The sequence below is a fragment of the Lampetra fluviatilis genome, chromosome 41, assembly GCF_964198595.1.
Source record: "Lampetra fluviatilis chromosome 41, kcLamFluv1.1, whole genome shotgun sequence".
Classification (NCBI taxonomy): Eukaryota; Metazoa; Chordata; class Hyperoartia; order Petromyzontiformes; family Petromyzontidae; genus Lampetra; species Lampetra fluviatilis.
The window spans coordinates 8,998,668-9,015,805 of record NC_136315.1 but is presented as its reverse complement, the minus strand read 5'-3'; the positions used below and the strand labels follow the sequence as shown (position 1 = coordinate 9,015,805).

Here is a 17,138-nt window from a genome sequence, read left to right as displayed (position 1 = left end):
CAGGCGGCCGGGCGTGGTGCTGGCCATCCACCCCCTTGTGCCGGCCTTCATAGGTGCTCGCTTACAGCGCTTGCCACAACAGTCTGTTAAGGCTATACGGGGGAATCTTTGAGTGCTCTCAGATGAATACGATTGGTGTTTGGTTATGTGTACGTGTTTGCAATGGGAAAGCTGTAGTTGTTGGTGGATGGATGTTTGCATATGAGTGGTAAGTTTAGGTATTGGTAAGTTGATGAGCATGTCTGTAGCTAGGCAGGTGATTATAATTACTGAGTCTTTTCCATTTTGAAGGATAAATTACCACACACCATGGCAATAACACTTTCATACTAACAAACAAATAGTTCAGAGACCTCCTCGCTATACTGTGCCGCCACTTACCCGGTTATGTACGTATGTTGAACTTCCTTGGCACCGTGCGTAGCCAACCGTGCTGTTGGATTGGTTATTTCACGACGCAAATCCGGAGCCTCGTCTCCGCGCGACCCGCCAACCCCTAGGTCTCCTCCCAGACCTTCTCTGACTCCCACTTTCGCCCCGCCCGCAGCTACAAGGGCCGCCGGGCCGAGTGCCACGCACCCCACGTGCCCAACCAGCCGTCGGAGGCGGCCGCCCACTTCTACTTCGAGCTGGCCAAGACGGTGCTCGTGAAGGCCGGCGGCAACAGCAGCACGTCGCTGTTCACGCACCCCTCGTCGAGCGGCGGCCACCAGGGCCCCCACCGCAACCTGCACCTGTCGGCCTTCGAGATCGGCCTCTACGCGCTGGGGCTGCACAACTTCGTGTCGCCAAACTGGCTCTCGCGCACCTACTCCTCCCACGTGTCCTGGATCACGGGTTCGTCCGACGATCGCGTTGCGAACGAGCGCGCGCGCGGGTGTGGGTTTGTGTTTTTATAGTGGGGGGGGGGTGGGGGGGAGATCACTTCCAGGCATGTGGCACCGAGCGTGGCCGTCGGGGTTAGGCTGCCTATCGGGCACTACATCTTCTCTCGAGCTTTTGTCACGTGCGACCGTGGGCATCGTCAGAAGTGGAAGTCTTCGGCGCCCTGAATCGCCAATGACGGCACTTGAAAACCAATGTTGTCAAATTCGTTTTTTTTTACTACATTTGGGTGTATTCCAGCTTTGCCCAGAGTGAACATCAATTTGCCTACCATGTGAGAGGAATGTATCTGTAACAGGGTGTGTGGGAAAGCGCACTGCTGGTTGGATGCTTCGTTCCATGATATTACTTTAAAAGAACAAGGAAGGAGACAAAATAAATAATATAAACAAACTTATAATTCGTATTTTGTTAATGCAAAGTGTCAGTTGACAAGCGATTTAAATTAGTATTACAGCGCCATGTCCTATTACGAACGCATCCGCAGCTGCTTTATTTTCGTATGTCTCGCTTGGAGGCTCTACAACTCTGTGATGCCTGTAATCCAATTAATTTACGTAATGCAAACCCAGTGTTGGCACAAGGTCGCTTTTGACAATTGAGCAGCCGCAGCAGCAGCAGCAGCAGCAGTCAAACTGTCAGAGCATGGGCCCGCTGAGTTTGGATGGGCCAGGTCCAAGCAGTGCACAATGACTTTAGATTTAATTTAACGGCATACTTGCGCGATGTAATGAAGCATCCTTAATTTAGAGCGTTGTGTATTGATTTCAAAGGCATATTAACCTATTATCCACACGGGACTACTTTGTTAATTGGTAAGCTGCATCCCTGAAAAGTGAAATTGTCTTCATGCTCAAGTGAACATGGGGAAGTTATCATTGATTGACAGCCACTTAATGAATGTTGCAAAACATATTATTACTTAAAATAAGATCCTGGCTTTTCAATTTAGGCTCAAACAGAGAATGCCAAGAACTTAATGGCCAGATAGACTAAGCAAATTGCATGTTTAGAATATGACATTGCAGAAAAGTGTTCTTGGCGTGATCGGTAAGAGGGGTGGGATGCTGTTCCGCATGGTGGAAGGCGAGTTAATTGTCACAGGCATTGGGAGTGGCACTCAGAAGGTTGACGGACAAAGGATAGACCTCGAGTTAGGGTGGAACACTGCACGTTTGTTGAACTTCTTTCGCACCGTACATTGTCAACCGTGCTGATCAGAGGTAAACGGAGGTAAGAAAACGTTGCAAGTCAACTTTGACGTCCGTGGTGTCTATAAAAAAAGAACGGGAATGTCTCGACTGTTAAAGCCTCACCTCGGTTCTCTGCTGTCGTCCCGTCGGTGTGGAACTCTGTCCCTTCTCACATCCGCAACATCAAATGCACTCTGACTTTTAAGAAACATCTTAAGGCCTTTATCTGTCTAGTCAGGCTTTCGAGCAGCCCTGAGCTTGGCTCAGTTGTTGACATCTGCAAAATCTGGCGTGTTATAAATGTCATTATTATTATTTGTTCACCTACCGTCCAAGCGTGGGTCCATTCAAGCAACGTGCACACGTGACGCTTACAAAAAAAACACAACAGGAGGCGTCCGTGTTGATGTGCGGTGCGTGTGTGCCCGTATGTGCGCGCGGGAGCAGGCCAGGCGATGGAGATCGGCAGTGCGGCGCTCAACATCCTGGTGGAGTGCTGGGATGGTCACCTGACGCCGCCCGAGGTGGCCTCGCTGGCCGACCGGGCGTCGCGCGCCCGCGACCCCAACATGGTGCGCGCCGCCGCCGAGCTGGCGCTCAGCTGCCTGCCCCACGCGCACGCCCTCAACCCCAACGAGATCCAGCGCGCGCTGCTGCAGTGCAAGGAGCAGGTGCCGTGCGTGTGTGGACGGGCGGCGCTCAAGTGCCGCCCTCTCGTGCTGTGCTGTGCCGTCCGCTTCGTCTACCTCTCGTGTGTTTTACACCTTTCCCCTGTGTTCCTCACCTTACCCCGTGTTACACACCTTACCCCGTGTTCCTCACACTACCCCGTGTTACACACCTTACCCCGTGTTACACACCTTACCCCGTGTTCCTCACACTACCCCGTGTTCCTCACCTTACCCCGTGTTACACACCTTACCCCGTGTTCCACACCTTTCCCCTGCGTTCCTCACCTTACCCCGTGTTACATACCTTACCCCGTGTTATACACCTTACACTGTGTTCTACACCTTACCGTGTGAGTGTTCCATCTTCCTGTGCCTCCCTTCATGCTGAGCGTCTCCTCTCCTTCACACGCACCTTGTCTCCGTGTCTGTTTACTTCCGGTGACGCCGTTCTCCCTCTTGCTCCATGCTGTTCGACTGCCTCGTCCTCTGTTCCTCTCACGGTTTTCCTCATCTTCAACTCTACCTCCTCGTGTTTCCCTCCACGCAGTGTCTTCTTTTTCCCGGTGTTTCACGCCTCCCGATTACTCTCTCCTCTCTGTATGACATTGCTTCAGCTTTCCTTTTTTCCCCAATGTATCCAGCCCCTGTCTCTTTTTTTCTGTGTCTCCTGCCTCTCACTCTCTCCAGCCACTTAGTTTTTCCTACTGGACGTCTTTGAAAAAGAGCTTCATAGCTCATTGGATTCCTCGACTCTGAAGAAAGATTCTGATTCTTGTCTCTCTTATCTCCGTGTCTCCCTCATCCTCCTCATCCCAATCGCTCCTATCGCCCCATTCTCTCTCGCCACCACCTGCCTGAGTCTTGCCGCCACGCCCAAGTCGACGACGGCCCACGGTACCGTCGCTCACGGACGCCGCTCCAACACTCGCCTCTCCCCTCCCGCCGCTCCGTCTCGCAGGACTCGCAGATGCTGGAGAAGGCGTGCGTGGCCGTCGAGGAGGCAGCCAAGGGAGGCGGCGTCTACCCGGAGGTCCTCTTCGACGTTGCGCACCAGTGGCACTGGCTGTACGAGCAGACGCTGGGCGGGCACGTGCGTGGCGACGGCGCCGGCGGCTCGGAGCACGGGCACCGCCACGCGGATCGAGAGCACTCGCCCGGCAGCCACCACCACCACCAGCAGCAGCAGCAGCAGAGGGGTGGTGGCAACCCACACGCCGTATCCTTCTCGGCCGTGACGCCCTCCTCTTCCTCCTCCTCGTCCGCCGCCGCCGCCGTGGTCTCCCCGTCGCCGTCCTCGCGCTGCCACGCTGTGGTGGCGCCCTCGCAGGCCGTGCAGGCTCTGTACCAGGCGCAGCCGGGTGGGCACGTGACCACCGTGCAGCGAGCTGGCGCGGTTATGCACCAGCAGCAGCAACAGCAGCAGCACCATCACCAGCAGCAGCAGCACCAGCAGCAGCAACAGCAGCAGCAACAGCAGCAGCAGCAGGCCGCGTTTGCGTCGTACGCAGCCTTGCCTGCGCCAGGGCCGCAGCCGGGACCCACGGCCATCGCGGTGGCGCATCACCACCACCACCATCTGCCCATGTACCCGACGGCGCAGTACGTGGGCCATCGGCACGCCATCCAGCATGTGGCAGCCATCTTCCAGCCGCCCCCCACACCTGGGTACCCTCAGGTAACATGGATACCATCGTCTGGCCCGTCCGCATGATCTTCTCCCTGTCACAGCAGTCTGTCTTTTGTATGTATGTTGAACTTCTTTTGCACGGTACGTAGTCAATCATGCTAATCGGAGGTATGGGAGGCCCATGATTACTCTCATAGAGGCGATCCAAAAGTAAATACAATTTTAGTCCAAAGCCGCATGGCTGTTGGGGAATTACCCGACAGAAAACTGGGCATATTGCGCAGGGTTGTATGTATGTTCAACTTCTTTCGCACCATCCGTAGCCAACCGGGGTAATCGGAGGTGCGGCAGTTGCCCAACACTTGGTGACAAAAGACCGTCTCTAAAAGGATTTTCCTTCCCGGCGATGACGTCACACATTGTGCGCTCCCTCCAGATGACATCATTCCTGGTGACACCATCGTGTGCAACTTCACGCATCGCATGCGCCATGTGATATCTTGCTGTGTCGCTTCAAAAACGTCACGTCGCTAATTTTAAACTCTCCCGCGGACTGATCATGCTTTGTTTTTTTCCCCGTTATTTTGAAATGATGATTGTGGATAGAGACATTTTATTGTCGTTTTTGTTGTTCTCCAGGGAATCCACCCAGCGTTCCTGCCGGCGCAGTACCAGTACACGGGGGCTGGGGGGCCCCACCCATCTCTGCCCACGCCTCCCATGCCCCTGCCCGGTGTGGCCATGCAGACGGTGCCGCAGGTGGCGGTGCACCACGCCTACCAGCCCGACGCCGGGCTGCAGCTGACGCCCGGCAAGGAGACGCCTGGGTCACCGCTGACACTCGCACAAAAGACACGGAGCCCCCGTAGAGCCTAAACAGACTGTTGGGGCAAGTGCTGTTAGCGAGTAGCACCGATGAAGGTCGGCATGGCACACGAAGGGGTGGGTGGCCAGCACCATGCCCGGCCGCCTTTGTCTCTCTGGTGGTGATGTTTACACACTACACCAGGTACTACACCAGGTACTCATTTTAGGCTGAGTCGACATACGGGAGGCCCAGGATCGGTTCGGATAATCGTCACTGGTGTTGGCTGTGAGCGGGAATCGAACTCTGGTCGCCGGATTCGTAGCGCAGCGCGCTAACTGCTACACTACCGCTCCCCTCTTACACCAGACACACCGTTGTGGATATCACGATGCTCGCTAACACTTAACACCAAACCTTACTCACGTGTATACCATCACGTGTACTACTGGCTAAACCAATAATATTACGATGGCATATACCAAACTATACACTGAATACTAACTTAAAGCGCCCTACGTGACTTTACCGAGAAAAAAAACCTAAGAAGATGATTCCTTGCAGTCACGAAAGCTTCAAATCTAGAATTAAAGCGCCCTGTACACTTTGATTGCTGACACATACACCATCTGTGCACGATGATTACAAACATAAACCACCATGTAAATGACTGTTGGAGGCGGGAGCGGTGGCGCAATGGTTAGCACGCTAAGCAATGAGCCCTGGGCCCTGAGTTTTGAGTTCTGGGTTACGACTAACATCAGTGGCGGGTTGTGTCTGAACTGGTCCTGTAATCGCCCCACTCCCTTTCACCAACTTGCACTGATCCACGTGATGAAGTGGGATCAACCATCCATGTCAGTGACCACCTGCACGGTGTGGCGATGCCGTCATCAAATCACAGATCGTATGTAATCCTTTCTAACACACATGGCTGGGATCGTGAGCACAAGATTAATCGAAATGAATCGTTTACTCACCGCGAGGAACATCGCGCACAGGCCACACGCACGTGCGCGCGGGCTAACCCCAAACGCTCGTCTCCCGTCGACAGTGGCGTTTGGAGCCGTGCAGACTGGGCCGTCCTTCCAGCTGCTCTCCGGGCCGACCCTGCAGACGCTGCCGCCAGTGTCGCAAGCCGCCCCCCCGCCACAGGCACCCCCCGCTGGAACGCAGACGCTGGCGGGTGACGAGCAGCAGCAGCAGCAACAGCAGCAGCAGCAACAGCAACAGGTGGTGGTCAGCCCTCAAGGCCTGCTCCACCTACTGTCCGCCTACAGAGTCGGTGAGCGAGGGTGGCCACGGTGAATGTGCGTGTTTATGCTTAATGAGGATTGCTGCTGCAGTGGGTAATAGTTCTTGCGCTGCACTATGAACCCGTTAACCCCAGTTGATTCCTGGCCACGTAGGAGGATGGTGTCCGCAGCTGTCGTGAGCCTCTCCCATTGCTCAACTCGTACTTAAATGAGTACCTAGTGTGGGTAGCACTCGGCGAAATAACGTCAGCTGAGCATGATGCTTGCCAAACCACCCCTTCGTGTGCCGTGCCTGGCTTCATAGCAGCTCGCTAACAGCACTTGCCCCAACGGCCTTGCTAGGCTATCCAGGAGATCTTTGACTTTATGATGGGGAGTGGTGCTGTGGTGGCTAGTACAGCGTGATACAGTTCCGGTGATCCGAGTTCGATTCTTGTCCACGGATGACGCCAGTCGCGAGTGGTACTTGAACCTGTCCTGGGGCTCAAAGAGCACCTGGTGTCGTGCGTGGACATTGCCACTGGTGGCCCCGTCACCTTCTGTGCTAAATCACTTGCAAATATAGCCGACATATACGACGGTATCACAATTATGAATAACGAATAGGCTTTACCCTTTCAAGCAATAATACGAGTGTGAAGATATAACTGGATGATATTGGTCACGAAAGCCGACGTGTTAAACACTCCGAGCTATTTATACTTTGATATTTGCATTGCCTTTGTGCTGGCTGCCTTTTGGCATTCTAGAGTTTTAACGCTGGTGGTGCGACATGGCCATGAAGGAGGCCATCTCTGCAGTAGGCCGATCATTTTCAAAGACAATGCGTTCACTGTCAAAGCACGTTTGTTTGCACGTTTTACCGCAAGCGTGTGTGGTTAATGCCGACTTGATGCCTCGCTATCGGTGTCTATTTGGTGTTTGATCATCTTAGCACCTCCTGTATTTTTGCCGGAAAGGGTGTAAAGCCTCTTGTCTTTTTGTTGCCTACGAAACTAAATGGGGGGAGCGGGCGAGGCGTGGTTGGCATCGTGCGAGTCTGCCTGCGTCTGCATGCGTCTGCCTGCGTCTGTCTGCGTCTGCCTGCGTCTGCTCAGGGATGCTCGCGCTGGGGATGCTGGGACGGCGAGCGCACAACGACCACCCCAACAACATCTTCTCGCGCAGCCCACCCTACACAGAGGACGTCAAGTGGCTGCTTGGCCTTGCCGTCAAACTCGGTACGCCTGCCCCACGCTCCGCCCTACCGCGCGCCTCCCTCTGCCCCCACCCCCTCCAAACCCCCCTCCACACACACACACGCGCGCGCGCGCTCACTCGCACACGAAGCCAGGGCAGATCAAGCAAGATACAATGTCGGGGTTAAGGGGGTGCAACTGACGGTTCACACGGCGATCGTGCCAACTGACCGCGCGTGAATCGCAGCGTGTTCTGATCAAAGATTAGCTCTTGCCCTGATTGTCTGTGTGGGTTTTGATTTAATTTTGTATATCGATCTGTCCGATTTCGCACCCCGGATGAGCACGGCTGGCTACGTGCGGTGCGAACGAAGTTCAATATAGATACATACATGCATATCCAGAGTTATAACATAGGATAACGGATGTAACGATTGATCCGCTTGACGAGTTAGTGAATTGTCATTATTGTCACACCCGAAGTGATTCAATAATAACAACGTATTTGCACTTTCATTCTGTCAACAGTATTGTGGGCATGTAGGGTATATGTACGGGTGTGAACCCATGCTTGTTTAGATAGAAATACACTTTGGCTTTGTGGAAATTCTAGGATTGTTCTGCAAGGGATCGTTCAATATTATGAATGCGTGTCATGAGCAATACCGTACTACAGGGTTAAATCTGATGAACGTGTTCGCGAAATTTTGAAGTGCTCTTTATCCAAGGGGGGGAGGGGAGGGGGGTAGGAAGCAGTATAAGCTGCTTACAATTCTCGACATTTTTTTTATACTCATTCATATGTTGACTGCTGGATGATCCGTAACTTTGTCAATCGAACGTGGCAAAGGCGATGATTTTGGCACGGTCATTTTAAGCAAAATTCACTGGCAAGGCACGATCAAAAGAATTCACAGCCGAGGTGCAAAGATTTCACTCGGCCTCTTTCAAATTCACGATTTCTCTGGAAACCATGACCTTGACAAAAACGACAATCGCAGCATTGACCACAACCGCAGTCATCCTGGAGTCCTAGATTGTAACGCGGGGTGCGCTTGCGTGCTGCACAGAGCTGTTGCCGGCTGTCGTCCGCTCTTTAACCCTTGTGCCGTCTGTGTGTCCCCCCACCACCACCGCGCCCCCCGGCCCCACAGGCATCAGCCACGTGCACCAGTTCTGCATGGGCGCCGCCAAGGGCCTCCTGAGTCCGTTCGTGCTGCAGGAGCTGATCCTGGAAGCCGTGCAGCACCTGTCCAGGCAGAACCCGGCCAACCTGCACGGGCACCTGCGCTCGCCCGCGCTCAGCCAGCTCGTTCAGCGCTGCCAGCAGACGTACAGACAGGTGCGGTGGGGGCTGCCAACCCGTGCATCACAAAAGACACGGATCCCCTTCATAGGCTTCAGTGCCCCCTTTTCAAACTTTTTGAACAATTTTTTTTTTATCTCACCAGATAAAGCCCCCACTGAGCTATGTAGCTAATTTTTCAGAAGCGACCCGGCCACAAATGATAGCTCAGCAAAGTGGCTTATCACGTGTGGAAATGTATAGCCGCCAAACACTCACGTTTCTAAATGTGGAGGGAATAACGGGAGGACCCAGATAAAAATCTATGCAACCACAGGGGAGAGACATTCAAACTCCAAATATAGAGGCATCAGGGATTGGGATCGAACCCTCGACCTCCTGTATTCCAGGTGAAGTTGTTAACGTCTCGCCACTGTGGCGCTGGCATAGCCCAGCCCAGCCAGCACAAGGCCCTTTCAGCATGGTTGGTTTTCCACTGGCGATTTGCTGTGCCAAGCCGGAACCAAAGAGTGATACGCTGGCCTAATAAGGCATCTAACTCCGGCTTGGGGACAAGCAGGGCCAGACGCGGGGGGGGGGGGTTGTGCTCATAACTCATTCACTGCGTGCAACATCACCACCCTCTCGTGTGCCATGCCGGACGCCATAGATGATTGCTAGCAGTCTTCTTCTTGGTTCTTTCGGTAAAGTCACGTAGAAGGGAAATAATAAAATAAAAATAAAACATAATAAAATAATTCTCACGACGTTTCGGCCACAACGCAAGCAGCTGTCCTCAGGTGAAGAACAGGTCTGTCGGAAAGACAGCGTCTGAATGGGCACCACCAGGCTTGGCAGCGTATATTTAAGCTGGGTTGGAGGGGTGGAAGGGGCGCCTTGACAAAGGAATTTGCATATCAAGATGAATTTAGCATATTTATGGGAAATGCAGATATGGGATTAGTCACTACTTGTGGAATGCGTAGGCGGTGGGGGGGGGGTTTCAAAGTCATATTATGCCTATGCAGTATGCAGGATTAGCAGCTAGCAGTCTATTAAAGGCTACATGGGGGATCTTTTGTCTTTGTGCAGTGCATCGAGCATCGCTTGTACCACATCAGCCCGGCGGACTACGACGACTTTGTGAGCCTCATCTGCAGCGCGAGGGCCGCCTTCTGCCTCACGCCCGTCGGCATGGTGCAGTTCAATGAGGTGCTGCAGGGCCTGCGCCGCTCCAAGTACTGCAAGAAGGAGCTGTGGCAGCGCATCTTCGCCGAGATGGCCACGTACACTGCGTGACGGGCACCCCCCCCCGTCGCTCCGGTCTGCGTCTAATGCTGCTCGCCTGCTGGACTGTGGGCCGCTGTCAATAATTCCTGGCAGTATTGGCTTCATCCAGTACCGCTACTCCTTCCCCCCCTCCCCCCACCTACCTTTACTCAGTTGTGCCGCCCCTTTCGTGCAGTGCTGCCCTTTGTCGCAGTGTTGCCCCCTTTCATTCAGTGCCACCCACATTCAGCAACAGCTGCCACTTACACGTCATGCACTGCCACCCCTTTCATCTGCTACCAGCCACCATCTTCATCCGCTGTCACCTTCGACCGGTGCCGCCCCCTTGATGTGTTACGATGGATTCCCAAGATCGCCTTTCCTGCCTGGCGCCCACCAAGCAAACGCATCGACGCTCGGCGAATTGCGGTCAGGACTAACGCAGGTGGCGTGCGCTGCACTGATGTGACGGCTTTACGGTCAGACCGGCGGCTGCGGTCTGTCCGCCCCCCCCACCACCCCCCCTCGCAAGCCCAAAAACACCAACACCGTCTGCCCCCGTGCGGCGGGTCCGGTCGACGGAACGGGCCGAGATGCGCGCCGGCATTGCGTCGCTGCCCTCGGCCGTGCGCCGATCTGCACGTCGGCGTGCTAATGGCACGTTCTCGCCCGCGACGACTCCTGTCCCCCGTTGCCGAGCCCGGCAGCCAAGGGGCGCTGCTGCCCCGCCTGACGCCCACCACTCGTCTGCCTCCCGTCTCCGGGAGTTGTCTCCCTTGTGAGTCCGTCCAACGTCTTGGCTACCTGCTCCGTTTCATAATCCTTACCAGGTCTGTCTGTGTGATCCTGATGCTGTCCTCCTCCCCCCCCCCTCCCGTGCAGTTTGTTTGCCGAGGGTAGCGGTGTTTGGACGAGCTCACTGCAAATTGGCGTATATATATTTTTTCTTCGTTCGTTGTTTCTTCCAATACACGTCCATGGCCTCGAGTATTGTGATTTTGTTTTCTTTGATTTGTTTTTGTAATTATGAAGCTTAACCAGCGTGGTTAATCAATTGGATTGTTGCTCAGACCCTTCGGCAGAAGTACAAAATGCAATAAAAACTACCAGGTTGTGTGTAGAGCCTGCAACTTGCGGTATACTCACCCAAACTCTGCATATCATCATTCAAAGTCAAGTCACAGCCAAAGGGTGTTCCCACTGCCCATACTAGCTGGCACGAGGTGGCATACATGTTCATGTGAGACGACACACATGTTCATCGGTGGTCCTCAACCAGCTGTGGAAATTACATGTTTCCATGTCAAGGGACCCTCAACTTTTTGTCAATTCCAGAAAGTGTTGGAGATTATTTCGGCCACAGAGGAGGTGCGATGGGCTGAGTTGACCCCTGACTAGGCTAGGTCGCTCATGACCTTCCATTCGTGAGTTGAGAGTTTGAAGCGATGATTCCACCTCGACAGGTCCACCGTCGTGGATGGAAAGTATATTCTTTAGCAAGTGAGAAAGGCACGTGGCTTGCTTTGTTTTGTCAACAAGTTTACGCATTCACAATTTGTGTAAGAAATCTTTTAAAAACGAATTTTCATCTTCCCAGCCAAAAAAAGTGGTGTGGGTCCCATTTTTCCAATCATTAGCATGACACTTTGTTTACAAAGACTCATAACCCATTGTAGTTTGGTATCAACGCTTGCAGGTGTAGCGTCTTTTTAAACAAACGTTTTTCATACGAACCCAGATGTCGGCGGCACGCCGTCATGGTTGTTAACAAGGTTCGGGCAAACATCGTGAGTTTCGACCGCTGTATTTGAGTGCTCGGTAGGGAAGAGTGGTGCGCTGTGTCCATTTGGGAATAACACAGCGTGTGACGTTTAAATCATCCGTCTGCTGTCGGGTGGCTCGCTTTGGCTGAGTTCAGCTCGTAAATCCCCGTGGAGAACCAGTAACAAAAAGACATATACGAAACATTTTTGTAAGTGTGAAGGTTGTCAGAATTTAAATGAATTCTGAATGATAACATTTTACCATTTATGGGTTTTTTTAAATACAACAACAAACCCAGCACATAAATATCTCCAGATCCAGGTTTTAATTTGTATCGATGATTTAAATACATATACGAGTTTCCATACGCAGCTCCGTTTTGTGATTAGTTTTTAAAATGGAACAGACCGTCTCAGCAAAGGACATCAAACACATCTTTTCTGCTCACGTTTGCCAGCGCCCTTGACAAGAAGCAAGTTTCAAGGGTGACTGCTGTTTGTCCTCGTATACTGGAGATAGAAAACCCCAAAAGGGTTTATATTTAGCCACACCTGATGTGGTGAGTGGTAGTGATAACTGTCCAATTATGCCCATCACCACGATACAAAAATCCCTACGTCAAGAGCTTCATTGCAATTACACGCTGTCTCGTCAGATTGTGGTCGATGATGAGATCAACAAGGAAGTTAGTTATTCACGCTCCGAACATTGACGTGAGAACGCCATTCCATTGCCCAGCACTCAGGGAACTCTACTCATGCATATATTGTTGTTTGCGTACGCATTAATTTAATGTATACATCTAGGCGGAGAGGCTCCCCTCTCCCCCTCGGGGTGGTTGGGGGACAGAGATCCCAGCCTCCAGCTCCCCAAGGCCATGGTCTTCAGTGTTTTAAGTTCCTTACCTACGTGGGTTTATATTTAACCACACGTTGGGAGGTGGAGTGTTGCTGGTAATGAGGCACGAGGTGGTCACCACCCTCTCCCGTAACTTCACCGAAAGTTCAGTCATGTCCATCGCTTGACGACAATAATCCGTAGGTCAAGCAGTTGCAATTGCACGCTGTATCGTCGGATTGTGTTTGAACAAATGAATGAGGCAGAAAGTTTCCTCTGCAAATTCGTTTTATTTTGCTTATGCCCACCTTTTTTTTTTTAACAAATGTTGATTGGGAGCAGACATTGCTCCGACACCTATTGACCCATTAACTCGTTTTCCGTTTGCTAATTTTGTTATCGCGCACGTAGCTCTGCTTGGCACGTGCACGTTGATTATTTCTTTAAATGGCATTTCTCCTCTGTAGTTCCAGGTTTGGCCTTGCTCTGGTTTGGTGTGGTCCTACTGCCTGTTTAGTTTAACCCACCGCTCTGCTCTCCGATGTGTCTTCGTGTTCGTACTGCGTGTTTTGCATGGCGTGATGTCCGACGTTTCAGCACGTTGGAGATGAGCGTCCCGGTCATCGTGCCTGATAAAACACGCGGTACGACCCGAAAACACGCCGGAGTTCGATACGGCACAGCCCGCGAAAACATAGGCAGCAGCCGCGGCTAAAATGGAACATTCCTGGAGTTGGTGTGTTTTTCCGGATAACGTGGATGGTCTTCAAACGTGACATTTCCCATTCTCCAAAATATTTTCGGTCACCAAATTGATGTACACGTTGCGCAATTGGCATTTTGTTACACGTCGAAGCGTGGTCTGATTCGGAGCTAACTACGTACCCAACTTGCTCCGCAGAACCATTCGGCGTGGTCAGAAATGACCCGACATCGCAGGCTCTAACCATACATCACTCTTGGTCCCATCTGACATTCCCTACAATTTGCTCTTGCCGATCCTGCAAATGATAGCGGTTTGCACGTGACAGCCTGGTTTTAATGTCGAGTGGCTATTCGTGATTCCCAAGATTAAAAAATTGTATAAAATATGAATGGGTAAAAATATATTACATGCTACATTTTGGTCTGAATATTTCCCCGTTTGCAGCCAATTCCTGGATACATTTAGCAGTGTGCTTTGCTGACTGATATGTTTTATGTTAAAATGCTCAACGTCCATGGACTGACATGGAAATCAATGATTGTCAGGCCACAGGCAAGTACATGTAGTGAATGTCACTACGATATGAGGTTTGTGATTAGGTGTAGGGGATCAAATTTAGTTTTCAGAGGCAGGATTTCTTTAAAATTGGTATTAACTAAGAATGGTTTGTGTATACAAATTGGGTCAACGTGTGTTGTTTACATCACGGCTAAAGTTAATTGCTGCATGATCTTTAAAAGCACCAAATGTCATCACAAAACGTGCCATTTCGTACATTGCATATTGAATGCTTCTTGCGGAACCATCATAATTGTACGTGGCACATACGCGTGCCTGATTGTGTTTTTGTCTTTTTGTTGTACGTCATTCGGACAAGATCGATACCAAACCCAAACAAACCAGGATGAAAAACAAGACAACACAATACTAATTAATACATTGAAGGAAAAAAATGGGATTGTCCATTTGAAAAGCACATGACACGAGGTGGTTTCTGCATCTTAACTTGCTGGAGATGACACGAAAAGAGAGTTCTCTTTTTCTCAAATTCGCAGCAGCCTTTCAACGTCCCACGCTTTTAATTTGAACCGCGGGCGGCAAACCCCAGAGCAATGCCATCAGTGGGCAGCAGAGGCAAGTGATGAATGACCTGGTCCCCCGTTTAAAATCAGCTTGTACCCCCCCCCCCCCCCCCCCGTGGTGTGTCGACTCGCGTATTCTGAGAAGAGATTATTTTGCGAAGTATGCAAATTATATCCAGATAACGTGCTCGTGAGCCTTTCGGCTAAGAGTGACGACTGAACGATACTGAAGAAAACGACGGACGGTACACGTCACGACGGACGAGACCGTACGAAACACGTAACCACTACGAGATGAGGTGACAACCGAGAAAACGGACAGTAACCTACGAGACAAAAACAATATTGTCGTGTGGAATCGTGACCATTAATTTTAAATCGCCACTGAGTGAATTGCTCGCACATCTATTTCTAATTTGCAGACTCGATTCTACTCGGCTGTACCATACATTATGGTACTTGAAGGAGGTTATAGGACAGGACAGTCGGCTTCACACCACACAAGACCTCATGATTACAGCGACAAAGTGCATTTTCAGGTGTAGCGACAGTGTGGTACATTGGGTCGGAATATTCCTCCTCATGTGACAAGCAGAGAGGTCCAGTTGCTTTGAAAGCTTAAGGCGCTGCAATAACAGGTTGCGCAACCGGTGAAATGTTTGGCTGATTTTGCAGCCCGGGTCGTTGTGTGTCGTGGCCACCACGTGCTATTCGTGAAGTGTGTTAGTGACTGGGCGGTTGTCTTGTGTGAGGCTGTAAAAACAAAAAAAGTGCGCGTCTTGTGTAATTGCAGCGTCCTCTTGCGGAAACAGAACCCTCCTTTGTCCGTAGCAGCTTCACACGAGGCACACACAAAAAAAAGAACTCAACACATCCGTCAATAACGCAGCTTGAAAAGGAAGGGTGTCTATATAGAGATGGCACGCGTGCACGATCGTTTTGAGTGCCACTGGGTTTATGAGTTGCGAAACGGAGTTCACTTGAGGCAAACTTCAGGGAAGAACTTTATTGGAGTTCCTAAGACAATATCCCCCGTGTATCGCCTTTAACAGACTGCTGGGGAAAGTGCTGTTAGCAAGCAGTAATGTCGGCCGGCACGGCACACCTGGTCTGCCTGTTTACTGCACACTTGCACCAGGTGCTCGTTTGAGGCCGACTGATTGGAGTTCCTCACACTACAACACACAGGCACTCGTCAGAAGCCTTCCCGTCGGAACTCCCTGGTCACACGTCACAAACCCCTGTCCCCCCCGAAGTGGTTCTAGAAAGTTCCTCTTCACGACTCCTTTCCCGCCAAATCTCTCCTCCCGTCCCCTCCTGCTTTTTCTTGCCGGCTGCTTGCCCCGCCGCCGCCTCGTGTTGGATTCATTTCGACCGTGTCCTTGCCTCACCTTGATGTAACCCAACCCGGCCCTTTACAAAAATAGATTTTATTCTCGAATTAAAATGTTTTTTTTTATCTAAGTCGGCATTAAACAGATACACCAGCTTTAGAAAATGTATCCCTCTCGAGTGCAGGAGAGGTGTTTTTGCAGGTCCTTAGTTGTGTTCAGGATGCAGTGATTGAGAAAGGAAGATTTGTATTTCTTGCGAGCGAGGTGACTCATGGAGGGCGCCACCAGTTGTGCTAATATAGCCCTCGTGTGTTTCTCTTTACAGATTGGGGACCCTAAAACTAGGCATTTAAAACTAAATTTGCTCAACTGTTCAGAGAGAAATGTAATGCAAACAGTTTCACGTAACTTAAGACGCCTTGCCATTGCATCATTGCTTGTGATTCAAGGTCGCAATTTGATTCAGAATCTTTGCAATTTGAGCAATGAACTACTCTCAACTTTGTTCGGTGAATGGTAGCACCTCTCGTAGCTTGCTGGGGTGGATTCCATCTCACTGCGTAGAGCGCATGAATTGCCAAGTGTCGATTCTACAAGCAATTTGTTACACGTATCTCGAGCCTTAGAATCAATGACAGTCGAGGGAGTTCACGCATCGTTACACCCCTATCCGATGCACACAACGCGAGTGTTGTTGTGTTTGTGTGCATACTGAGGATTGTGTTCAAACGCGTGAAAACTCCATTTAAATTTGACCACGTGGCTTTGTTAGCAACAATTCCCCCACTCTCCCGCGTATCGTTAATTTACGCAATTCTCAACACGTCGGAGCAAATGACCGTCTGAGTGGACGCGTTTATATCTGCGTCTTTTTTTTCTTGTTTACTTTTCATTCGAGGCATTTCTCATCGAAACACTGTTAGCGCGCACCCCCTGCTCGTAGCCACAGCTGAACGACCCCGCGCGCGATCCGTTTGAACTGGCAAAGGGGGTCCACACGCACTGGCTCACTGAGAAATGTCAAAATTGGCGTCAGGAACCGCGCAGGTGGTTAAAGTAAACTGGAACTCTCTCTCTCTCCATCTCCCCGCCGGTGTCGAGACGGCCAACGATTGAGTCGGTGTGTTTTTGTGTGGTGTCGGGCAGAAGTGGGGGGGGAGTAGCATTTGTGTTTGTAACCTCGATTCTAACCACGGCCGCGAATGGCTGGGGGTGAGGTGGAGGAGGTGGAGGAGGTGGAGGAGGT

At 51.4% G+C, this 17,138-nt stretch overlaps 1 protein-coding gene across 2 annotated transcripts in view; it reads left to right on the top strand.

The window, feature by feature from the left end:
• ZSWIM8 (zinc finger SWIM-type containing 8) overlaps window positions 1–17,138 on the top strand; it is a 106,708-nt gene that overhangs the window by 88,300 nt on the left and 1,270 nt on the right. Inside the window, exons 19-26 of one of the 2 annotated variants that reach the window (XM_078875487.1) lie at window positions 548–837; window positions 2,526–2,749; window positions 3,708–4,424; window positions 5,016–5,187; window positions 6,236–6,466; window positions 7,535–7,657; window positions 8,770–8,957; window positions 9,993–17,127. In XM_078875487.1, the coding sequence (XP_078731613.1) occupies window positions 548–837; window positions 2,526–2,749; window positions 3,708–4,424; window positions 5,016–5,187; window positions 6,236–6,466; window positions 7,535–7,657; window positions 8,770–8,957; window positions 9,993–10,199 (2,152 nt within the window). In that variant the 3' untranslated portion in view covers window positions 10,200–17,127. Of the gene's footprint in view, window positions 1–547; window positions 838–2,525; window positions 2,750–3,707; window positions 4,425–5,015; window positions 5,188–6,235; window positions 6,467–7,534; window positions 7,658–8,769; window positions 8,958–9,992; window positions 17,137–17,138 lie in introns of both variants that reach the window. The other variant, XM_078875488.1, reaches the window with a different exon arrangement.